This window comes from Jatropha curcas, chromosome 9 (assembly GCF_041381405.1).
Source record: "Jatropha curcas cultivar XTBG-Jc1 chromosome 9, XTBG_Jcur_1.0, whole genome shotgun sequence".
NCBI classification, from domain to species: Eukaryota; Viridiplantae; Streptophyta; class Magnoliopsida; order Malpighiales; family Euphorbiaceae; genus Jatropha; species Jatropha curcas.
In genome coordinates this window covers 7,723,451-7,747,713 of record NC_143159.1, presented here as the reverse complement: position 1 = coordinate 7,747,713, position 24,263 = coordinate 7,723,451, and the positions used below count along the sequence as shown (strand labels likewise).

The 24,263-nt window shown below is 36.7% G+C and overlaps 3 protein-coding genes and 1 long non-coding RNA gene across 7 annotated transcripts; 3 read left to right on the top strand and 1 right to left on the bottom strand.

The window, feature by feature from the left end:
* Nucleotides 1–272: 272 nt before the first annotated feature.
* Nucleotides 273–9,528, bottom strand: LOC149493550 (uncharacterized). 2 transcript variants are annotated; one of them, XM_089726493.1, is made up of 5 exons: nt 9,471–9,528; nt 8,608–8,666; nt 6,517–7,988; nt 1,402–1,467; nt 273–597 (listed from the first exon to the last, which is right to left on the bottom strand). In XM_089726493.1, exons 3-4 carry the CDS (start codon nt 7,985–7,987, stop codon nt 1,421–1,423), a joined length of 1,518 nt encoding a protein of 505 aa, XP_089582619.1. In that variant the 5' UTR covers nt 7,988; nt 8,608–8,666; nt 9,471–9,528; the 3' UTR covers nt 273–597; nt 1,402–1,420. The 2 variants fall into 2 exon arrangements, with proteins under 2 accessions (XP_089582619.1, XP_089582618.1); XM_089726492.1 differs by lacking the exon at nt 1,402–1,467.
* Nucleotides 9,529–9,708: 180 nt separating this feature from the next.
* LOC149493549 (uncharacterized) lies at nt 9,709–12,265 on the top strand. Its single transcript, XR_016322728.1, has 3 exons — nt 9,709–10,508; nt 11,197–11,278; nt 12,094–12,265. It is a non-coding gene; the product is annotated as an uncharacterized LOC149493549 (long non-coding RNA).
* Nucleotides 12,266–15,070: 2,805 nt separating this feature from the next.
* LOC105629179 (proteasome subunit beta type-4) lies at nt 15,071–19,760 on the top strand. 2 transcript variants are annotated; one of them, XM_012210720.4, is made up of 7 exons: nt 15,071–15,220; nt 15,915–16,023; nt 16,170–16,246; nt 17,373–17,502; nt 17,679–17,838; nt 17,977–18,162; nt 19,458–19,760. In XM_012210720.4, exons 2-7 carry the CDS (start codon nt 15,944–15,946, stop codon nt 19,569–19,571), a joined length of 747 nt encoding a protein of 248 aa, XP_012066110.1. In that variant the 5' UTR covers nt 15,071–15,220; nt 15,915–15,943; the 3' UTR covers nt 19,572–19,760. The 2 variants fall into 2 exon arrangements, with proteins under 2 accessions (XP_012066110.1, XP_037491563.1); XM_037635635.2 differs by lacking the exon at nt 15,915–16,023 and having other exon boundaries at nt 15,098–15,220.
* A 385-nt stretch (nt 19,761–20,145) lies between these two features.
* LOC119369103 (ras-related protein RABC1) lies at nt 20,146–23,187 on the top strand. 2 transcript variants are annotated; one of them, XM_037635632.2, is made up of 7 exons: nt 20,146–20,329; nt 20,410–20,599; nt 20,893–20,961; nt 21,406–21,471; nt 21,873–21,994; nt 22,257–22,385; nt 22,936–23,187. In XM_037635632.2, exons 2-7 carry the CDS (start codon nt 20,464–20,466, stop codon nt 23,044–23,046), a joined length of 633 nt encoding a protein of 210 aa, XP_037491560.1. In that variant the 5' UTR covers nt 20,146–20,329; nt 20,410–20,463; the 3' UTR covers nt 23,047–23,187. The 2 variants fall into 2 exon arrangements, with proteins under 2 accessions (XP_037491560.1, XP_037491559.1); XM_037635631.2 differs by having other exon boundaries at nt 20,147–20,329; nt 20,433–20,599.
* The last annotated feature ends 1,076 nt before the right edge of the window (nt 23,188–24,263 follow it).

Genomic DNA, 24,263 nt, shown 5'->3' with positions numbered 1-24,263 from the left:
TGTGATAACTTTTCTAAATATTAAACAAAAAAAGTTGAAGGGGATATATTCATTTTTATACTTTCACTGTAGAAATATTGCGGTATCTTCAACTTTTATTTTAATTCATTGAATATTTCGACTTATTGTCACGACCCATTTCCGTGGGCCGGACCGGCACTAGGGCCTAGGTAAGCTTAAGGCCCCCGAGGCCCGTAGTAAGCCTAAACCACTCAACTCAAGCATAGCACATCATTCAATAGGAACAGTAGCCCATGCAAGATAGGATATAATTTTTACATAATGCGGTCCAATTTTAATTTTCTCAAACAAGTTTAGTTTGGGCCTAATCATAATCAATCACATTCATAATATGGCATACTGGTCCACCTGCACCTAATAACATAACAAACCATACATATAAGGTAACACATACGGCAGGCCCAACTGAAAATACACGACCCTACAACTGCGGAGTTCAACAATAATTGAAACTAAAGTAGTGTATGTAATTAATAATACAAATCTCAAATTATAATAACAAAAGTTATAAGTTTACTTTTGTAGCTCCGCGAGGAAAATGACAGAGCTTCAGTTGGATCAGCGACTTCCTACTACCTGAGAGGTTTGGAGAGAAGGGGGGGGTGAGTTTTGCAACTCAGTGAATAATAATAAATAATACACACCACACACATTCACGCAAAATGCATCCTAATATTCTAAAATGAGCATGCTGCAGTCATTCATATGGCACAACACTAGCACCCACAAGTAATGTCACCTTCAAGTAATCAAGTAAGTGGAAATTAGTCAGTGGCACCACCTGAAACCCCAACGAGCCGTCCTCACACATGGCTCGCCCTCTCGTACATGTGCACCAGGGAGCCGATCCCCCATACGGCCAACTGGTCTAAACCTCACTGACCAGTCCTCTCATTGTTTTTCCATTCTCTCTTTCCTTTTCCATATCAACAGGAGGCAACTCGGTGGTCTCCATCCAATCTAGATCGTCAAGTGCTCAACAGGAGGCCACCCTGCGAACTACAATCAAACCTAGATTGTCAGGTGCGCATCAACAAGAAGCCATCCTGTGAATTTCCATATAATCTAAATCATCAGGTGCACAAGGGGGCGCCGATCTCCCATTTTCCCGGCCGACGGTCAAGTATCATATCATAACCGGATCCATATCACAGACCGTCCTCACAAACCCCTAGTGGTCCACTTCATCCCAATTCCACACAAACAAGGCAACGTATAGCACAACACAAGTAATCAAACAATGCTTTCAAGTAATGCACCAATACATCCAAATGTACAATCACAAATATAATTATGTAGTAATAGTGACATAATATATATATTTAGTAAATAATTACTATGCAAATGCAATGTTGATATGCATTATTTATTATTACTCACTGTGATGGAGAGCGAAGCTCTAGCCTTGATTCTGTCCTGGAGGAGCACTAGATGGACCCGGGCGATCTAAGAAGTAAGAATGACACAAAAGAAATAATTCTATCAGACAAAACACCTCATTACCTTTCTAAGAATTTTATTTTATATTCTAAATTTTCTACGTAATTAAATCTCGATATTTAAATTCTTTTCTGCACTAACACTTTATCTTTCTATCTAACTCTATTTAATTTGTTTTCGTTTGAATTATATTTTATCTCTTATTTTATTTTCTATAAAAAATTTATTTTATTTTCTACCGGAATTTCGGCAGCATCTCCCCTAAAAATTGGACTATCTACCTGTTAAAATGTCAACAATATATCTAATATTTCCAAATCACACAGCCCATCCATCGGGCAATCAATCAATCAAATTTCCATCCTCCATCAATCTCAACATCACCACACAATCCAAATCATATATTACAATAACATTATATTTAATTTATCTTTATTAAATCAACACTAAAATTATAAAACTATTAACTACTCAAATTAACCAAATTAAATTAATCACGTTAATTCACTACAAAATAATAAGTTTAATTTAACTAGCTAACATTAACTTAACTAACTTAACTAAACTCATTAATTACAAATAATAAAATTAAATTCATTAACTAATATTACTACATTAATTAACTACAATTAATAAACTTAATTTAATTAACTATTATTATTAACCTTAACTAACTCAACTAACAGTATTAAATTTAAACTAACTAAATTTAATTAACTCTCATCATTAGTATTAAATTAATTAACTAAAATATACTTAAATTAATTGTCTAAAATTACTAAAATTAATTATCTAATTTAATTATACCTAAAAAAAAAATGGATGCTGGAATTACTTGTCCGGAGATGGAGGCTACACGTGCCGGAGTGAAGAGCAGGTGGAGGCTGATGGCCGGAGGTGCCCTGGAGCAGCGGCAGTAGTGGCAGTGGCAATGGCGTGAGGAGCTGGGTGAGGCGCTGCACGATCGAGGGCAGAAGGAGCTGGCGCTGCACAATCTGGCAGCGAGTGGAGCTGCTGGCAGTGGCGCGCGGAGGAGCAGCGAGGCGACGGAGGTGATGCGACTGCCGGCGTGGAGTGGCGGCGAGGCTGGGTGGCGCGCAGCGAACCTGCTGTCTCTCGCTAGTCACACGAAGACAGACGCAGGGAAGAAGGAAGGAAAAGGAAAGAAAGAAAGAAAAGAAAGAAGAAGAAGAAGAAAAAGAAAAGAGAAGAGAGGGAGGAGGGTGGTGGCTGGGGAGGCTGTGGGTCACCGGTGACTGACTGGAAGTGTGTGAGAGGTGAGGGGTGAGCGTTGAATATAGAGAGGAGAAGAGCTTTCTAGATGGTTTGGGTCGAACCGGTTCGATTCGGTCCGATTCGGCCCAAATCTTTGGTTTTCAATGGTTTTCGACTTTCTCATTCGGTTTTCGGTTTGGTTTCTCACAGTATTCGCACTAAAATATTAATATTGATTTTCAGGCTGTCGGTACATTAAATTTAATTGGAAAAGTTTTTGAAAATATAATTTCGGTTCGTTTCAGTCTTCCCCCCTTACAAAAAAATTCGTCCTCGAATTTTGAAATAAGCAAGATAAGATCATAGTATATATGAAGCATAAAGAAGTATCGTACTCAACAAAAGAGAAACCATTTACAGTCGATCACTAGAAGTACAAAACATTTTACATGGAAGGAAAAAGATGGGGATAATTTCTTTGCATTTCAGCTGCCACTTCCCATGTGCATTCCTCCATCGAGTGATTTCTCCATAAAACTTTAACCATAGGAATCTCCTTAGACCGAAGTTTACGAATCTGGAAATCGAGAATACTAATCGGTACTTCTTCATACGTCAAATCTTCACCCACCTGAATCTCCTGCGGCTCTAACACATGAGATGGATCAGGAACGTACTTCCGTAGCATGGACACATGAAATACTGGGTGTACATGAGAAAATTCGTTAGGCATGTCCAACTGATAAGCCACTTCTCCAATCCTTGCAACTACAGGATACGGTCCAATATATCTCGGAGCTAGTTTTCCTTTCTTACCGAAGCGGAGAACACCTTTCATAGGAGATACCTTCAGAAAGACCAAATCTCCCACTTGAAATGTCACCTCTCTGTGCTTAGGGTCAGCGTAGCTCTTCTGTCGATCAAATGCTGTCTTAATCCTGTCCCGAATGATAGGAACCTTTTCAGATGTGATTTGAATCAACTCAGGCCCTACCAGTTGTCTATCTCCTATTTCCCCCCAACAGATAGGAGACCTGCATTTTCTGCCATACAGAGCTTCATAAGGCGCCATGCCGATACTTGCTTGGTAACTGTTATTATAGGCAAACTCGATTAATGGTAAGTGCGTGTCCCAAAATCCTCCAAAGTCTAATACGCACATCCGAAGCATATCTTCCAGTGTTTGAATAGTCCTCTCAGATTGCCCATCAGTCTGCGGATGGAAAGCTGTACTAAAGTCAAGCCGGGTTCCCAAAGCTTTCTGCAACGACTGCCAAAATCTCGAGGTGAACTGCGTCCCCCTATCCGAGATGATAGATACCGGAACCCCATGAAGGCGCACTATCTCTTTAACGTACAACCTTGCCAACCTGTCAGCATTATAAGAGGATCTCACTGGTAAGAAATGAGCTGTCTTGGTAAGTCGATCCACTATTACCCAAATTGAATCATAGCCTCCTGGCGTTTTCGGTAGTCCAACCACAAAGTCCATAGTGATCCTTTCCCATTTCCATTCTGGTATCGGTAATTGTTGCATTAATCCAGAAGGTCTTTGATGCTCTGCTTTTACCTGCTGACATGCGAGACATTTGGATACGAATTCTGCTACATCTTTCTTCATTCCAGTCCACCAATAATTCTCCTTCAAATCCCGATACATTTTTGTAGTACCCGGATGCACATTATAAGCAGCATAGTGGGCTTCATCTAAGATCTCCTTCCTAAGATTATCGACATCGGGTACGCAAACACGAGTACCCTTCCTGAGTACACCATCATTGTCGATTACAAAGTCTCCTGAACCACCAGTGACTACCTCTTGCATAATTCTTTGTACTTGTGGATCCCGGTCCTGTGCAGCTTTAATTCTGTCAAACAGCATCGGTCTCATTCTGAAATGAGCCAATAGACAGTTTGAAGCAGGAATTTCCAAGTTAAGGCCTTCATCAAGCATGCCATCCAATTCCCGAATTAACGGCCTTCTTTCAACCGAAATATGAGCTAAGCTTCCCAAGGATTTCCGACTTAAAGCATCTGCTACTACATTAGCCTTCCCCGCGTGATACTGAATAGTACAATCATAATCTTTAAGAAATTCCATCCAGCGTCGCTGTCTCAAATTCAGATCCCTCTGATCGAAAATGTACTTCAAACTCTTATGATCGGTGAAGATTTCACAAGTCACACCGTACAAGTAATGCCTCCATATTTTTAGTGCGAAAATGATAGCTGCCATTTCCAAATCGTGAGTGGGATAATTCTGTTCATGTTTCTTCAACTGTCTGGAAGCATACGCAATGACTCGACCATGCTGCATTAAAACACATCCCAACCCCACTCTGGATGCATCACAAAACACCACGTATCCTTCATCACCTGATGGCAAGGCTAATACCGGAGCTGTGGTTAAGCACTCTTTCAACTTCTGGAAACTTGCTTCACAAGAATCGGACCATACAAACTTAGCATTCTTCTGGGTCAATCTGGTTAATGGTGCTGCTATTCGAGAAAAGTCTTGCACAAAACGGCGATAATAGCCAGCTAAACCCAGAAAGCTGCGAATTTCAGTGACAGTAGTCGGTCTCGGCCAATCGATGATTGCCTCAATCTTCTTGGGATCAACCCTGATTCCATCCTTAGATACCACATGACCCAAGAAATTTACACTCTCCAGCCAGAATTCACATTTAGAAAACTTGGCATATAACTGATGCTCCCTCAAAGTTTGTAGCACAATTCTCAGATGATGAACATGATCTGCTTCAGTTCTAGAATAAACTAGAATGTCATCTATGAACACAATCACAAACCGGTCCAAGTATGGCTTGAACACACGGTTCATCAAATCCATGAAAGCTGCTGGGGCATTTGTGAGTCCGAAGGACATGACAAGGAATTCATAATGACCATATCTGGTTCTAAAAGCCGTTTTAGGAATGTCTTGTTCCCTGATCTTTAGCTGATGGTAACCAGATCTAAGATCAATCTTTGAGAAACATGTAGCCCCTTGCAATTGATCGAACAGGTCATCAATTCTAGGAAGCGGGTATTTGTTCTTCACAGTCACCTTATTCAATTGCCTATAATCAATGCATAGGCGAAGCGAACCATCCTTTTTCTTCACAAATAGGACTGGAGCACCCCAAGGTGAAGTGCTCGGTCTGATGAAGCCCTTATCCAACAGTTCCTGCAACTGTTCTTTCAACTCTTTCAATTCCGCTGGTGCCATACGATACGGCGGCATGGAAATAGGTTCTGTGCCAGGAATCAAATCAATACAGAATTCAATTCCCCTATCTGGAGGAAGACCGGGTAATTCTTCTGGAAACACGTCGATAAACTCATTCACGATCGGCATACTTTCAACTTTACGAATTTCTGTTGCGGTATCCTTTACCAACGCTAAGTACCCTTGACAGCCTTTCCTCAACAGTTTTCTAGCGCTGATTGCAGAAATTAGATTATAAGGAGCTATATTCTTATCTACCCTATAAACAAGTTTCTTGCCATCAGGTAGATTGAAAACAATTTCTTTCCTTTTACAATGAACCTCTGCATCATACTTTGCTAACCAATCCATCCCCAAGATTACATCAAAATCTATCACATCTAAGATAATTAAATCTGCGGGTAAGTCTACGCCTTCAAGAACAATAGGACAGTTTAAAATAACTGAATCAGTATAAATAGGTTCACTTAAAGGCGTCGATATCAGCAAGGGAATGTCTAACTGATTGAGCATTCTGTCTATTTTCACAGCAAACCTAGGAGATGCAAATGAATGGGTGGCACCAGGGTCAAATAGTACTCGTGCTTCCAAAGAACAAATAGTAAAAGTACCTGCCACCACGGCATTAGATGCCTGAGCATCTCCCTGTGTCAAGTGGAAGAGTCGGGGTTGTGCTCCAGAAGCATGCAAACTCTGTCCTGAACTCTGGCCTCTGCCCCTACCAACAGAACCACGGCCCTGCTGGCCAATAAATCTAGTACCAGATACCGACGGTGTAGAGAAAGGAGGTCTAGACACACTACCCATGGAAGACTGGGGTGGCACTGTACGTGACTGAAGTGGGCAATCTCTAGCATAATGTCCCGTCTGATGGCATCTGAAACAGACAATAGCATCAAAATTACACATTCCTCTATGAGCCTTGCCACACCTATGACAAGCAGGTATACTAGGTCTGCTGCTGCCTGAACTATGTCCACTACTAGAACCACTTGGATAACTACTCCTTCTCGGCCAAAATTTCTTCTTGTCCTTCCTTCTACTGATACTACCCTTGCCTTGGAAGAGAGAGCTCGAAGATTGTGTACCCATAAGAAAAGACCCGCTCATACCTGGCACAATCGGATTCCCTGACTGAGCTGCTGTTCTGTTACCTCTTCTGCCTGAAATAAACCCATCAGAAATGTATTTATTTTCCATCTGCCGGGCTGAGTCAACAATGGCACTAAAGTCTTGCTCCCTTTGCTGAAATAAAGTGGCATATATTGCATTTAGACCGCTAATGAATCTGTATACTTTAGTGCCTTCATCAGGTATGGACCCCGGAGCATATCTACTCAATTCAACGAACTTGGTGGCGTACTCATCCACCGACATATCCCCTTGAACTAAGGATTCGAATTCTCTCATTTTGGCTCTTCTGGTTCCTTCCGGCACAAAATAGTTCATAAAGAGTGTAGTAAATTGTTCCCAGGACATCCTAGTGACAGAAGGCTGAATATAATCTCGAAACCACGCTTCTGCTATTCCCTCCATTCTACGGCCGGCAAACACAATGGTCCTTTCATCATCACAGCCTAGCTCAGCACAAAACTCCCTTATTCTAGCCAAAAAGGAATGAGCATCTTCAGTGCCTGTGAACTTAGGCGGTTTATAACGAATGAATCTGTCATACAGGTTATCAGTAGCAGCCCTCGGAACAGTAGGAGGTGGAGCCAGTTGAACTGGTTGTGCTGCTGGATCGGGCATAGATGGATGCATCTGTTGCTGTTGCTGAGCTTGGAAGAATTGTTGTTGCTGCATTAACACATTATTCATTGCTGCTGTTATAGCCTGTTGTAGCCCGGTCAACAATGTGTTCATTTCAATGGGAGTTCCCTCCATATTTTCCTCATTCCCACCTTCTTGGGCACCTTCATTCTGATTATTTACATTCCTAGCAGATTTATTCTTTCGTCGTCTTCGTCGTCTAGGAATAGCGGAATGCCCAGAAGAGACTTCATCAGGAACATCTCGCTCCGGGTTATCATCAGGAGCATCTTGCCCCACGTTGTCGAGTGCTCTACCCCTGTTCTTCACCATGCTGAAATTCAAAGTACAAGGTAGAATTTATTAGAATATAACCATTCCTATCCTATTCATATCAATTACATTATAACCTAACTGAAAATAGGACTCATACGGTGATCACGCTGAAACTTAAGAGGCAAGAGAAAACTATATCAAGACGTGACGGAAATAACTCCGCAGTTATCTCTAGACTCCTAAACTTATGCTCTGATACCACCTTTGTCACGACCCATTTCCGTGGGCCGGACCGGCACTAGGGCCTAGGTAAGCTTAAGGCCCCCGAGGCCCGTAGTAAGCCTAAACCACTCAACTCAAGCATAGCACATCATTCAATAGGAACAGTAGCCCATGCAAGATAGGATATAATTTTTACATAATGCGGTCCAATTTTAATTTTCTCAAACAAGTTTAGTTTGGGCCTAATCATAATCAATCACATTCATAATATGGCATACTGGTCCACCTGCACCTAATAACATAACAAACCATACATATAAGGTAACACATACGGCAGGCCCAACTGAAAATACACGACCCTACAACTGCGGAGTTCAACAATAATTGAAACTAAAGTAGTGTATGTAATTAATAATACAAATCTCAAATTATAATAACAAAAGTTATAAGTTTACTTTTGTAGCTCCGCGAGGAAAATGACAGAGCTTCAGTTGGATCAGCGACTTCCTACTACCTGAGAGGTTTGGAGAGAAGGGGGGGGTGAGTTTTGCAACTCAGTGAATAATAATAAATAATACACACCACACACATTCACGCAAAATGCATCCTAATATTCTAAAATGAGCATGCTGCAGTCATTCATATGGCACAACACTAGCACCCACAAGTAATGTCACCTTCAAGTAATCAAGTAAGTGGAAATTAGTCAGTGGCACCACCTGAAACCCCAACGAGCCGTCCTCACACATGGCTCGCCCTCTCGTACATGTGCACCAGGGAGCCGATCCCCCATACGGCCAACTGGTCTAAACCTCACTGACCAGTCCTCTCATTGTTTTTCCATTCTCTCTTTCCTTTTCCATATCAACAGGAGGCAACTCGGTGGTCTCCATCCAATCTAGATCGTCAAGTGCTCAACAGGAGGCCACCCTGCGAACTACAATCAAACCTAGATTGTCAGGTGCGCATCAACAAGAAGCCATCCTGTGAATTTCCATATAATCTAAATCATCAGGTGCACAAGGGGGCGCCGATCTCCCATTTTCCCGGCCGACGGTCAAGTATCATATCATAACCGGATCCATATCACAGACCGTCCTCACAAACCCCTAGTGGTCCACTTCATCCCAATTCCACACAAACAAGGCAACGTATAGCACAACACAAGTAATCAAACAATGCTTTCAAGTAATGCACCAATACATCCAAATGTACAATCACAAATATAATTATGTAGTAATAGTGACATAATATATATATTTAGTAAATAATTACTATGCAAATGCAATGTTGATATGCATTATTTATTATTACTCACTGTGATGGAGAGCGAAGCTCTAGCCTTGATTCTGTCCTGGAGGAGCACTAGATGGACCCGAGCGATCTAAGAAGTAAGAATGACACAAAAGAAATAATTCTATCAGACAAAACACCTCATTACCTTTCTAAGAATTTTATTTTATATTCTAAATTTTCTACGTAATTAAATGTAATATCCCGAATTTTTATTTTCAAAACTTTAGAATTTTTATTAAATCAAAAATCCGAATTTTTTTTATAGTATGGGTCGTGAAGACCGAGCATTTCTAACTTGAGCCCAAATTTGAATTGAGCCCAAGCCCAAAAACAGAACGTTCAGAAATTTCGATGAAATAAAATGGAACTCTACGATATAAACTAATTATCCTAAATTAATTTATTGTTATCATTATTTGTTGTACTATTAGAAAGTTAATTGAAGAGATGTTTTATGACCCAACTAAATAATTAAATAAATTAAACCGGACCTAAAAATTAATTAACTGTGTCGAAACCACACGAATAATTGAAAAACCGAGCGAAAAAAAAAAAAAAAAAAAAAAAACCAAACGAAACGAGATCAAATCACTGAATCGGACCGAATCGGTTCGAATCGAACCGGACCGGCCCATTTCCTTTCTTTTCTTTTTTTCTTTCTTTTTCTTTTCTTTTCTTCCTTCTTCTTCTCCAGTAGCGTGACCTCCTCCTCCTCCTCCTCCTCCTCCCTCTTCTTTGATCTCCTTCCTCCGGCCACCGAATTTGGCAAATGAATACTCTAAAAACATCTACTCAACGCGAGGAAGAAGATTATAGCGTAGATTTGAACTGAAATTGTGACTATTTCGAAGGGGAAGAGCTTGAAGTTTCGGACACCTTTTTCCGGCGATTCACGCCGTTTCAGGCAAGCCTAGGACACAAGATTTGAATTTCCGGCCACCGTGCACGGTGGCGACGGCGGTGGTCCGGCGACTGGCCGGCGACACTCCGGTGAGGCACCAAAAGGCAGAATCTTCCTCTTCTCATGTAGGTTGTGGATCCGTCGTCTGATTTTCAATCGGTACACTCTAAAGCTTAATTCGCAATTTTTGAATAAATCCCGAATTAATTAATTAATGAACTTAATTAAGTATTTAAGTAAATTGAATTAAATATTGTTAAATATATTTTATGAATATTAAGTATAACTATAAGGTTGGTACAAAAAAATATATATATATATTCCTAGCTAATAATAAATTTTAGGTATTAACAAATAAATAGTTATAGAACAATTAATTATAATGGATTATGTGAATTAAGTGACCGAATAAATGACGGATATGGCGGACGAGATTAGTGGATATGAATTTGCCCGATGGATGGGCTGTGTGTGTGGATTTGTGAAAATATGAAAAATTTGGATAGTCCAGTTTATAGAGAAAATGTTGCCGAATTTTTAATAAAACACTTAATGAAGAATTAAATTAGTTATATTCTTAAGAAGTAGTGACGACAAAAATTTGAAGTATTAAGAAATATTATACAATATTAGAATTATCATTATATAATATTTCTCACCGAATAATTAGAGATTTTATCTAAAGGTTATAAATTAGAATAGTTATTTATATAAATGAGAGAACCTAAATATATATGCGTATATAACAAGTGAATTAAATGACCGGTAGCCAAAATAAATAAACGAATGTGAAATATAAGTTTTTGAATTAAAATTCTTATTTAGAATTTTCTTATTTATTTTAAAGGTTTATAAAATACAAAATGCGAGGACAAAAGCTGGAAGCATGTGGCTAAAAAGGCAGTCCTTTTAAAGGACAATAAAGAACTGTGAGTAGTGTTAGATAACTAGTATCATCCGCCTGCATTCATGCATTCACGGCTAAATGCTATCATGCATTAATTTGTTGAATTGCCATATTGTGCTGCACTAATTGTTGATATTAAATAAATTATGTGATTACTTGTGCTGTGTATATACTGTGCCTTGTTTGTGTGGAATTGGGATGAAGTGGGCCACCATGGGTTTGTGAGGACGGTCTATGTGATATGGATCCTGAATATGATATGATATGAAATGTGACCGTCGGCCGGGAAAATGGGAGATCGGCGCCCCCGTGTGCACCTGATGATATGGATTATATAGAACCACAGGATGGCCTCTTGTTGTTGCGCACCTGATAATCTAGATTTGATTGTAGCCCGCAGGGTGGCCTCCTGTTGTGAGCACTTGATGATCTAGATTGGATGGAGACCACCGAGTTGCCTCCTGTTGGTATGGAAAAGAAAAGAGAGAAAATGGAAAAACAATGAGAGGACTGGTCAGTGAGGATAAGACCAGTTGGCCGTATGGGGGATCGGCTCCCTGGTGCACATGTATGAGAGGGCGAGCCATGTGTGAGGACGGCTCGTTGGGGTTTCAGGTGGTGCCACTGACTAATTTCCACGTGATGTGATTATATGAAGGTGATGATACTTGTGATTGCTGTTGTATTGCCATTTGTGTGACAAACTGCATGATCATATAATTAAACGGTAACTAGATAAAAATATTTAGCATCTGTGTGATTGTGTGGGGTGAGAGGGTTATCTAACCCTACTCATTGAGTTTGGCGCTCACCCCTGCCTACTATTTTTTTTTCCAGGTAATAAAAAGAAAGAAAAGCCTTGTGGAGTTGAGACACTTATTGTAGAAGACTGTTAATGATAGAAATAACGATGTAAATACAAAGGTAGAGTTCCGCAATTGTATTCCAGTTGGGTTGTAATTAAATAATGAAAGTCCATTTTAAATATATGAACTGTATTTTGAATGCATATGCATAATAAGTTAATGGGCCCGAATCCATAAATATTTGTAGAATGTCGAATTGGAATAAGTTAGGCTTACTACGGGCTTCGGGGGCCTTAAGCCCACCCAGGTCCTAGTGCCGGTCCGGCCCACGAAAATGGGTCGTGACATTAAATCTCGATATTTAAATTCTTTTCTGCACTAACACTTTATCTTTCTATCTAACTCTATTTAATTTGTTTTCGTTTGAATTATATTTTATCTCTTATTTTATTTTCTATAAAAAATTTATTTTATTTTCTACCGGAATTTCGGCAGCATCTCCCCTAAAAATTGGACTATCTACCTGTTAAAATGTCAACAATATATCTAATATTTCCAAATCACACAGCCCATCCATCGGGCAATCAATCAATCAAATTTCCATCCTCCATCAATCTCAACATCACCACACAATCCAAATCATATATTACAATAACATTATATTTAATTTATCTTTATTAAATCAACACTAAAATTATAAAACTATTAACTACTCAAATTAACCAAATTAAATTAATCACGTTAATTCACTACAAAATAATAAGTTTAATTTAACTAGCTAACATTAACTTAACTAACTTAACTAAACTCATTAATTACAAATAATAAAATTAAATTCATTAACTAATATTACTACATTAATTAACTACAATTAATAAACTTAATTTAATTAACTATTATTATTAACCTTAACTAACTCAACTAACAGTATTAAATTTAAACTAACTAAATTTAATTAACTCTCATCATTAGTATTAAATTAATTAACTAAAATATACTTAAATTAATTGTCTAAAATTACTAAAATTAATTATCTAATTTAATTATACCTAAAAAAAAAATGGATGCTGGAATTACTTGTCCGGAGATGGAGGCTACACGTGCCGGAGTGAAGAGCAGGTGGAGGCTGATGGCCGGAGGTGCCCTGGAGCAGCGGCAGTAGTGGCAGTGGCAATGGCGTGAGGAGCTGGGTGAGGCGCTGCACGATCGAGGGCAGAAGGAGCTGGCGCTGCACAATCTGGCAGCGAGTGGAGCTGCTGGCAGTGGCGCGCGGAGGAGTAGCGAGGCGACGGAGGTGATGCGACTGCCGGCGTGGAGTGGCGGCGAGGCTGGGTGGCGCGCAGCGAACCTGCTGTCTCTCGCTAGTCACACGAAGACAGACGCAGGGAAGAAGGAAGGAAAAGGAAAGAAAGAAAGAAAAGAAAGAAGAAGAAGAAGAAAAAGAAAAGAGAAGAGAGGGAGGAGGGTGGTGGCTGGGGAGGCTGTGGGTCACCGGTGACTGACTGGAAGTGTGTGAGAGGTGAGGGGTGAGCGTTGAATATAGAGAGGAGAAGAGCTTTCTAGATGGTTTGGGTCGAACCGGTTCGATTCGGTCCGATTCGGCCCAAATCTTTGGTTTTCAATGGTTTTCGACTTTCTCATTCGGTTTTCGGTTTGGTTTCTCACAGTATTCGCACTAAAATATTAATATTGATTTTCAGGCTGTCGGTACATTAAATTTAATTGGAAAAGTTTTTGAAAATATAATTTCGGTTCGTTTCACTTATAAAAATACATTTATTAAAATTATTTTATGAAATGTTTCAACTTGCAAAATTAGTTTTATTAAATATTTATTGAATAGTTAAAAATGTGAAAATTATTATTTTGAAAGTTATATTATTACATGTCAAATCAATATTTTACATATAAAAAATTAAAAACTTTAATTATTGTGTTGCTAATATGGAGACGTGGCTTGTTACTTTTAAAAATAAAATTAAGTCTCTAAGAATTTAGTGTGTACAAAATTCTTGTAAAAATTACAATGATGAATTTATATATTTAATTAAAAGAAAACTATTTACTTTAAAAAGCGTTACATTATAAAAAAGAATACATGAGTTATTAGGATTGGTAATTTTAAAAATAATTTAATTTAGTTTTAAATTCAAAAGCCTCACTTTTTTTACTCACATATTTTTTTATTTTTTTTTTGTAAAATTTTAGTCCTAACATTTTCCTTGCACTCAAATCAAAGGTAGGTTGGGCTTTATGGTTTCATAATTTGTTCTCTTGACTTTGTGAATCCGAAATTCAAACACATCTTGTCCAGCCATTGAACATTTCAACTGGGCTTATCTAACCAGGCCTTGTCCAAATATTGTGCCCCATAGTTATGTTTTAATGGAGGAAGATTTTCTTTTTCTTTTTCTTTTTTTTTCTTTTTTGTTTTTAAAATTCTGCTCCCTTTTAATTAAGTTGATGAATTTAAGACACTAAAATAATAATAATTTTACAAATCACAAATGATTTTTAACTTAGTTTATAATAAAATTTATTTGGTGTGCGATATTTGAATTTATTATAAAATACTATATATATTTACAATTAGATTATATTTTGGTGTCACAACGGATCTTTCTGAATTATTCTAACACTAAAACTTGAGGCCCCTAAAATTGGTAGTAAACCTAATATCATTCATAAGCCAATACACATTAGTTCATTATGAAAAATCAACACAATCTTCCATTTCTCTAGTTCACTTAAAATCTTCCATTTTAAACTCCAGTTCTTAACTTAATTCCATTTCATTAATCATAATTACTCATTTATCTATGGATATAAGCCACCTCAATCTCGTAAAGATAAGAAGATAAGTTGGAATTTCAGAAAGCATACTTCCTGAGACGTTGCACCGTTACAAGGGGAATTATACCTCCTCATTCTTTTAAAAAACAAATTCTTGGCCCGAACGGCCCAAAAAAGCCCACTCCAGGTCCAAATTTAGGTCCATCTCTTCTACCTACAAGTCTGAGAAGATCTTCTGTAGAAGAAATAAAATCTTAACTTTTTTTTTTTTTAAGCGCGGAAATAAGTTCTCTTCTCCCTACGAAGCTTCGGACTCGATTATGTTTCCTTGATCTCTCGACTGCAAAGGCAAAGACTCGAAGAAGGTGAGAGTTTGATAGTTTCATGCTGTTGAATTTTATTGTATTTTTGTAGCTGATCTTCCTCTGTGCTGTTCAATCTTGTGATGGTTTTGGGTTTTTATTTGTATATATGTTTTACTCATTACTTTATTGTATGATCATGATGGAAATTGATAATTCATGGACTTGATAATTCTTTGGGGTTTTTTTTTTTCCCTTTCATCCAGTTCTTTCACTTGCTGCTTTTTTTTTTTTTTTTTTTTTTTTTTAATTTGTACTGATAATTTCTATATTCTTTCATGTATTGGAACTTCACAACTATCTAATAAAAAAAAAAAAAAAAGCCTAAAATGGATTTTCAATTTAGAGTATGTATGACTGAATGTTGTTTTTTGTTTAAAGTTTTATGTTTTTATAATCTAATCGCTAACTCAGGAAGTTTTTTGCTATAATTTTATAATGCTGCTGAATATCGTCGTTTTAATTTGTTTTGCTGCTGTAGAGAATTTTCCTGTTGGTTTTTTTTTTTTTTTTTATTTTTTTTTTATTTTTTTTTTTTTATTTTTTTTTTTTTTCTATTGGATGTATTTGTTTTTGTTTCAATATTCGACTTTTAAAGTGTGGGTGCAACTTTAAAAGTTGAGGGATGAATTTATGTATTGGGTCAAATAAAATCAAATCAAATTTTAACATATACAATTTTGCTATTGTCTTCTAGCTATTCTCTGCTTGATTCATAAACCAAAGATGGCCATGGGTATGGTGAAGGAGACCGGCTTGGAACCTGCCAAGCTTTTGGGCCCTGAATCTGCTTCTGAAAGGACACTGTAGCCACCTCCTTATCTCTCCACTTCTCAATGTTTTATTTTTAGTCTTCTATGTATAGATGTATTTTTGTTGAATTTTTAGGGGGTTTGCTTGGGTGGTGATTTGAAACCCTAGCATTGCATTTATTTATGTCAATTTGGTGCAGGTATCCATATGTAACGGGCACATCTGTTGTAGCTTTGAAGTATAAAGACGGCATTTTGATGGCTTCGGATATGGGGGGTTAGTTGCTTTGCTTTACTTTTTATAGTTGCTGGTTTGTGGGCAAATGTTTTTTTTTTTTTTTTTTTATTTTTTTTTATTTTACTTTTTTTGATTTTCTAGACTATCATTTAATTTATTTTCTGTTTGGTTTCGGGTACAAGAAAAGTAGTAGAATGGATAAACTGAGTTAGTGTTGAGTCTTTGGAATTATAACGCGTCAGTTAGTCACCACTTGTATTTTTCTTGTGAGTTTAGATGTTTAATTAAAATAATGGTGATCAATTGCTATGTTATGAGATAATTATATTGAAGTATCCTGGTCATCTTCTAAGTTTCATATGGAGATAATTTATCCTCTTCATATTTAAGCATGTATGATGTTGCTGATGTTGTTGTTTGAATTACTTTCTTGCTTAATCGGTTTAGTTGTATCCATTCACTCTCACTATCTTCCATTCGTTAGGCTGTAAACCTGAAATCGCAAATGTACAACACTACATTTAGCAAGCAATTTTTCCTCTAAGATCATAGATAGATCACTTTGCATGAGGTTTACATTATGCTGAGCTCAAAACTTTACTTGAGATATCATTTTGTGTAATCGGAGTTAAGGAGGTATAGTGGTGGGATTGTTGTTCTGGTGCATGTATTGATTGCATAATTGTGTGATATATTATAAAATAGAATGAAAGAGCCATCTCTGGAATCAGAATAATGTCTATACTTATCGACCATTGCAGAAGATGCTAGATTTCTTCATTTTTCTTATTCATGTTGAAGCAAGTTTGTGCTCTGCATGAATCATGAAGCCCTGTTAACTTTTTTCTCTTCTTTCCATCAGTCCTGCAATTAATTTCAACGTTAAATATGTTGCTTATGCTCTTGGCACTGTTCTTTTGCATAGTTGGGCTTACTTTTAATTTTATAATTTATCTGAATATCATTGTCTTATATGCTTCCTGTTTTCTTTTTAATTTCATACCTTCCCTATTTCAGTATCCCAGATAGTGTGAGTTGTACTTGTACTTGATCAAACAATTGCTGCTGATTTCTTTCATGCTTATTTTGAACTTGAGAGCTGTTTCCATTATGTTGTATAGGCTGAATGATGACAAAAATTTCTGTCTTGTTATTAAAATGCCAGCATCTTATGGATCCACCTTGCGGTATAAGAGTGTTGAGCGAATCAAGCCTATTGCGAAGCATTCTCTTCTTGGTGCTAGTGGAGAAATTAGTGATTTTCAGGAGATTCTACGTTACCTTGATGAGCTGATGTAAGTTTAGGTTTCTATAGAGATCGGGAAAAAAAAAAAAAGAAAAATTAAATTTTTAGTTAAATTCTTATTCTCACGGTATTTTTGAGAGACAGTAAAGGGCTAAGAGATTATTTTCTATTTGTTTGGCTTGAAATTTACAATAAACTTTTGGCTATAATGTTTAATATATGCAGCCTCTATGACAACATGTGGGATGATGGAAACTCTTTGGGTCCAAAAGAGGTCCACAACTATTTGACTAGGGTGATGTATAATAGGCGCAACAAGTTTAATCCACTGTGGAATTCACTGGTTCTTGGTGGAGTTAAAAATGGACAAAAGTATCTTGGCATGGTGGGCCTTAGTTACATTGCATGCATTGATGCTTAGCTATAACTGTATTCTTTTGCTATTTTTAACCCACAGTAGCACGGGCAAAACAAGCTGTTGTATTTAATAATGAATTTTTTGTGTTCCTATGCGTTTTTTCAGGTCAGTATGATAGGAGTGAATTTTGAGGACAATCATGTAGCTACTGGATTTGGAAACCACCTTGCACGGCCAATACTCCGTGATGAGTGGCGCGAGGACCTGAGCTTTGAAGATGGTGTTAAATTGTTGGAGAAATGCATGAGAGTCCTCCTATATCGCGATAGATCTGCTGTGAACAAGCTTCAGGTTTGGTTTTCTTTTCTAATTCAGCCGCATGATCATTGAAATTTTCTCTAATTATATGCTGCAAAGTGAATAAGTTTTGCTGTAGTTTTTGCTATGTAGTTTGTTGTTGACATGGTGAAGGGGATTAATCCATATCTGATTCAGTATGGCTTATGTTAAGGCTCTTTTGGGTTGAGTTGAAAGTCCAGAAAGTTTATTGGCAAAACTGAATTGCTGTATACATTGAATCTAGAGGACTTTGTACATAGCTCAGTGATGGGATGGATTGATGAAACAAACAAAACTGACTTAGGAGAAAGAGGTTAGTGCTCATATTATCTAAAAACTGCATGGCAGGCCTTCTGATGTAATCTACAGAATTGAACTGCTAGTGCTAATTTCTGATACTATCGAGTAGGGGAGTCTTAGCCAATTAGATGTTGTACCAGTTGATGAATTGAATTTCCTGTGTCAATTCATACTGCCAATGATGCAGATACCTCTGAACAAATAGTGGAAGCTGCAATCATTGCCTTTTGGTATTTCCTTGACTTTGGGGCAGTGTTTGTGTTCCATGTCTGTCATTTCCTTATAGAGTAGAACTACTGGTTCCATAGGCATTTTGTCTCGATGAATCCTCTATTCTTATTAGCTTATTTCAACAAATGCTATAACACTTTTCTATGCTATATTGTTATATGATACCTCCTCCAAGATGATAAATCAGATGAGAAAGTAGGAGAGGAGATGCCAGTGAGCCCAGTCTAAGAGTGTTGGAAGAAAGAAGCAATAGCTCTAGCTAGTTTCTCTTTGCAAAACTATACAGTAAAAGAGAGAGGGTTCTCAAATATGACATTCAAAAGCAAAGAGAGATTAGTTTTTTGCTTATATCATATGGTTGGCTCATCTTTCCTTTGCCTAGGAATTAAATAAAAATATTTGTCAGAAGAAAACTGGGGAGAAAGGGAAAGAATAATGATATCAAAGCCTATGTTCATAGAAATGCGTTCAAATTGTGATAAAGGATTCTCCAATAAATTTTTGCATTAATAAATAATATCTGTGAGTTCTGTGATAGTCTGTGCATGTCTTCCATATGCGTGCTTATGGGCTTGCAGAGGTTCACTCCTAATCTTCAGTCTGGCTAAATGTGAAAGCTAATTGCTTTACGAGTCTCACTGAGAATGAAATTTTTGTTCAACTTCTATTTATTTGAATTTAAACTTCTTTTCCCTTGGGTTCTAATGATATATAATTGTATGAATATACTTATCTTTAAACTGATACCTGACCAGTTAAAGTTTTACAAATTGCAGATAGCTAAAATTACTGAGGAAGGTGTAACAATTTCACCCCCTTATGCACTAAAGACCTTGTGGGGATTCACTGCATTCCAGAATCCAACAGTTGGTGCTGAAGGATCATGGTAGACGGGCGGTTGATCGACTGAACCCTGAAATTTACTTTAACCATTTTGGGGTTTAGTCTGCTTGTTATTATATCTGAATCATGGATACTCTCTTAAATTATGTTGGCCTTTCGTTTTTCTGCATGTAATTACTTTATCCATCATGTACTTTACCTTTCGAAAATAAATTATATGCTTCATTCACGCAAAATTTGGCGAGCAATTGTAACAACACAGTAAAATTTGAGATATTGGGAATGGTTTAGTCTTTAATATAACAGTAAAAAAACTACAGGATGCTTAAATTAATTTTTATAAATGTAGGGATGAAATAGTTAATTAGGTCAAACTTCAAGCACTTAAAATTTTTTTTATTAAATTGATTTTTTAATTTGAAAAATTTTCAAACCTCAATTCCTGGTTTGGGCTAAAAAATTTTCAAACCGCACCTGACCAGTTACCCCTGTACGCCTTTCAACAAGAAAGACAAAAAGGTGATCGCGAGGATTGAACGGCTACGATATCGGGAACAGAGTAATAACATAGTCCTCATACAGCGTACCAAACCAAAAATTGCTGTCATAAGCAAAAGCAATAAGCAACAGCTGCGAAAAGTGAAACAGCCATTACAACTTACAAGAAAGAAAGAAGAAGACTTTAGAGCTTTCTTCGTCTCTGTGCAATCTACTTTTCTCTGTCTCCCTCTCCATATCTCTTCTTTCCTATACCAAAAACATCAACTTCTGATCTGACCTCGCCATTCTTGCCACCATTTGCCTGGTATCACCTCTCTCTCTTTCACTCTATGCTTCTTTATATACACTACATGTATTGATTATTTTTAACCTTTTGTGATTGAGGCTGCGCATTGATGATGTATTAGGGTATTTTGATTTGGGTTTGTTGCGTTGTCAATGGAAGCATCTTCGAGTCAACCGGAGTTTGACTACTTGTTCAAGTTATTATTGATTGGGGATTCTGGTGTTGGGAAGAGTAGTTTGCTTTTGAGTTTCACTTCCAAGACTTTTGATGATCTCTCTCCTACGATAGGTGAGTTTTTATGTTCCTCTCAATTACATTTTTTCCCTAAATTTTATTTGGATTTTGAATTGTTTGTTTAATGCATAAGAGTTTCAGTATGTGCTTAGTTTCCATGTTCATGTGAGTTTCAAAAATGTGTTCTTATGAAGTATGTTGAATTTAATAAATTGATATATGAATTTCTTGTAACTCTTTTTTTCAAATAAAAATAATTCAATGAAGTAGTTCTGTCTTTGTGGGGTTGGATTTCTAGTAAAGCACCTCAATCCTATTAATTTTAGTTTTTTGGCTAAATTTTGTAGGCGTAGATTTCAAGGTAAAGCATGTTACCATAGGTGGGAAAAAGTTGAAACTTGCCATTTGGGACACAGGTAATCCTTTGTTACTCATTGATTTATTTCCAGAAATATTTATTCTGTCTTGTTTGTTTCTTTGGTTGTTGCCTGACAAACATAGTGGAAGTATAATAGGTTCATGTTTTCTTGATCTAATGCTGTAATTTAAAGGTGAGATTTTTTTTCCTTGATTTATATATCATGTTCCTAATTCAATTGAAATTTTTCTGCACTGAAAATGATGAATTAATAGAAGAGCTTCACAACATTTTGATTATTGGAAGTTTTGAGGAATAAGGAGAGAAAAGAGGATTCGAATGTTTTGAATATATTTTGTTTCTTTCTCTAAGAATGCATGATTGCATTTCTATCTAAAAGAATTTGTGATTTGTTATCTCTTATGAGAATATGGTTTAGCTATTAACATTAGCTGTGCTGTGGTTAGTAAAGGTTAATTTTACAATTTGTTTTATTTTGCAGCTGGACAGGAGAGATTCAGAACACTTACTAGTTCTTATTACAGAGGTGCTCAAGGGATAATAATGGGTACATGGTTTTATCTAATTTTCCTCTTCCCCATCTTTTTATCTTGTCCTTGGCCGACTACTGTATATTTATTGTGCTTTTGGTTGTATTGAAGAAATAATAATACACCTTAAGAATCTCCATGTTTGCTATTGGAGGTGCCAGTAATTGTATAAGTTAGTTTTTATGCCATCAGAATGTTTCTTCTCCCTATTCCACAAGGAATTAGAATCTTTGCATATATTCACTTCAGCTTCAAAAATAATTGATTTTGGAATTTTAGAGCACAATTGTGTTGATCAGTTGACCTCTAGTTATGCATGAACCTTATGGCAAAATTTTTGGAAGTGACTGTTTTTTTTTTTTTTTAAATACTTATGTTTATCTTAACTTTAAGATTTTTCTATTGGGAATTGGTACAGTGTACGATGTGACAAGACGAGAAACTTTCACAAATTTATCTGATATATGGGCCAAAGAAATTGATCTATATTCAACAAACCAGGATTGCATCAAGATGCTTGTTGGCAACAAAGTTGATAAGGTACATTTCTAACAAAAATATTATCATTCAAGTGAACCTTTTTTTATCTTTTTAAATGTAGTGTAGGGTCTGATGGAATTTAGTAATTCCGATGCGATTTATGTTGGCTGGATGGGCAAATGAATACATTTCAGCATTCCAATATCCTCTAGTTTGTTATATACTTCTGAATTTGTCTCATGATCTCATTAGATAAAATACATGATATTTTTTTTTTTTATGTTGCAAAGGACTCGTCCATATGTAAGCGTATTTTTTGCAGGACAGTGAAAGAGTTGTCACCAAAAAAGAGGGGATTGACTTTGCCAGGGAATATGGATGCCTTTTCCTTGAATGTAGTGCAAAAACTCGAGTCAATGTAGAACAGTGCTTTGAGGAGCTTGTTTTAAAGGTATCTGAAATGCTAGCATTTTCCTTTATAGCTTCTTTGTTATGCAGGTTTGAGTTTGAGTTTAGCTTGCACTTTTAGAAATATCATAATGCAACAAGCCGTCCTTTGTCTGAGATCATACAATTCCCACTTCCTCATGAAACACCTGAGAGCCAACAAATAACTTGTTGTCTTCTTTTCTCTTTAGAGTAACTGAAACATACATTTCTTGTTAAGTAAGTAATGGGATGTTACTTTGCTAATTTCTGCATAACGTTGTTCATGAAAAATTGCTAAGATCTCAGTGCTAGTTGGGTGAAGCATCTGCTCTCTTCTCATTAAGTTTGATTTGTAAGCAAGGATCATTATTTGGTGTTTAGTGGCTTACCCTTTGAGATTTATCTACAAACATGCATGACTGACAATTCCATCCTGCCTTGCATAGCATTGGAAATGCAAAGTTCAATGAAGCCGCTGTGCATAGTAACTACAGCGGTGGATGATTGTGATTGTGTGGTCCGTGTATCTGTCTTGAATGGTGAGTGCTTATGAAGATGATGTTGACATGCAGATCTTAGAAACACCAAGTCTGTTGGCAGAAGGCTCGAGTGGTGTCAAAAAGAACATCTTCAAACAGAAGCCTCCAGAGGAAGCTCCATCTGGTAGTTGTTGCACTTGGTGATTGCATATATTTATTCTTTTTGCTTTAATTGTGAAAGTAGCCCATGGTTTTCCATTTCTTTTGTTGTTCCGTATGCTTGGACAGTGAACTGTACATTACTACTTACGAAAGTGACAATCTATGATGTGGGCTTCATCTTCATTAGATATGGACTGAAAACAAAGTGTTTGAGACAGCTGCTCGCTGTTGTCCGATGACCAGTGTCCAAATCGCTGGTCTCCAACCAATTTAATACTCCAAGTAGGAGCGAGTAATTAGAAATTACCAGTCCTGCAGTTCTATTACTATTTAAAATATCAACTTGGCTCGTAAAATAAAAAGATGACTTGTATTATTGTTGGCACTATGAAAGGAAAAAATATTAAAGGTGAAACTTCACATTTGTCCTAATCTAAACAACTATTTAAGTTAGTTGTGGTTGCAAATTGTTTAGAGCCTAAAATTAAACACATGATTTTGAAATATTCTAAGGTGATGTTTTTTTATTTCTCAATTTGATAAGAGTATTTATTGGATTGAGTAATTAATTTAATTAATTGATATACATATAGTATATTTATGAGAATAATGAGTTTCTTGAATTGTAATTAATGAAATTACATGTTATAATTGATAGTATAAATGATTAATTACATGTAGCTATAATTGATAGATAATTATATTATGTGCCCTTTTCCCTCTATTTCTAAAATTTATCCAAAAACTAGTCACGTACCTAGGGTGGTGATTTTTCGGTTTTTAGAATCGGCACCTGTGGGAATTGAAATTGGAATCGTGAGGAATTAGAACCAGCCTGAATCAAAACCGGAATTGGAGATCTACAGTTCGTTTTTGGTTCCAACTTTTGAGAAATCGTGACTCGGCAGTTCTAAGAATCGGTCCGAACTGGCTGAAATCAGCGATTTTTCCAGCCGGTTAGAACTGGCAAGTTCGACGATTTGAATCGGCTGTTCCTCTCGGTTTCAATAACTTTTTTTTTTTAAAATATTTTTGTGAAATCTCCAAATTAATCTTCCTAATAATTATATAATGGCTAGTTTTAAGGGAATTTGTGAAAAATTGATTTTTTAGATTTACTATAAATATTCCTTTTCATTTAAAATAAATAAATTAAGTTGAAGCCTTTTTTTTAAAAAAAAAAAAAAGTTCATGGCTTTTTTTTTTAATAAACAAACTAAGTTAAACCCTTTTTAAAATTTTTTTCTTTAAGTTTTTTC

Bases quoted from the DNA above. Each gene is read 5' to 3' on its own strand.
- LOC149493550 (XM_089726492.1), bottom strand. From the start codon at position 7,987: ATGGTGAAGAACAGGGGTAGAGCACTCGACAACGTGGGGCAAGATGCT. The intron at 598-6,516 runs GTACTTTTACTA...CAAACCTCTCAG, and splicing joins ATCTAATGCCGTGGTGGCAG to GTAGTAGGAAGTCGCTGATC.
- LOC105629179 (XM_012210720.4), top strand. From the start codon at position 15,944: ATGGCCATGGGTATGGTGAAGGAGACCGGCTTGGAACCTGCCAAGCTT. The intron at 16,247-17,372 runs GTTAGTTGCTTT...TTAAAATGCCAG, and splicing joins GATGGCTTCGGATATGGGGG to CATCTTATGGATCCACCTTG. The intron at 17,839-17,976 runs GTGGGCCTTAGT...GCGTTTTTTCAG, and splicing joins GACAAAAGTATCTTGGCATG to GTCAGTATGATAGGAGTGAA.
- LOC119369103 (XM_037635632.2), top strand. From the start codon at position 20,464: ATGGAAGCATCTTCGAGTCAACCGGAGTTTGACTACTTGTTCAAGTTA. The intron at 21,472-21,872 runs GTACATGGTTTT...GAATTGGTACAG, and splicing joins TGCTCAAGGGATAATAATGG to TGTACGATGTGACAAGACGA. The intron at 22,386-22,935 runs GTATCTGAAATG...GTTGACATGCAG, and splicing joins TTGAGGAGCTTGTTTTAAAG to ATCTTAGAAACACCAAGTCT.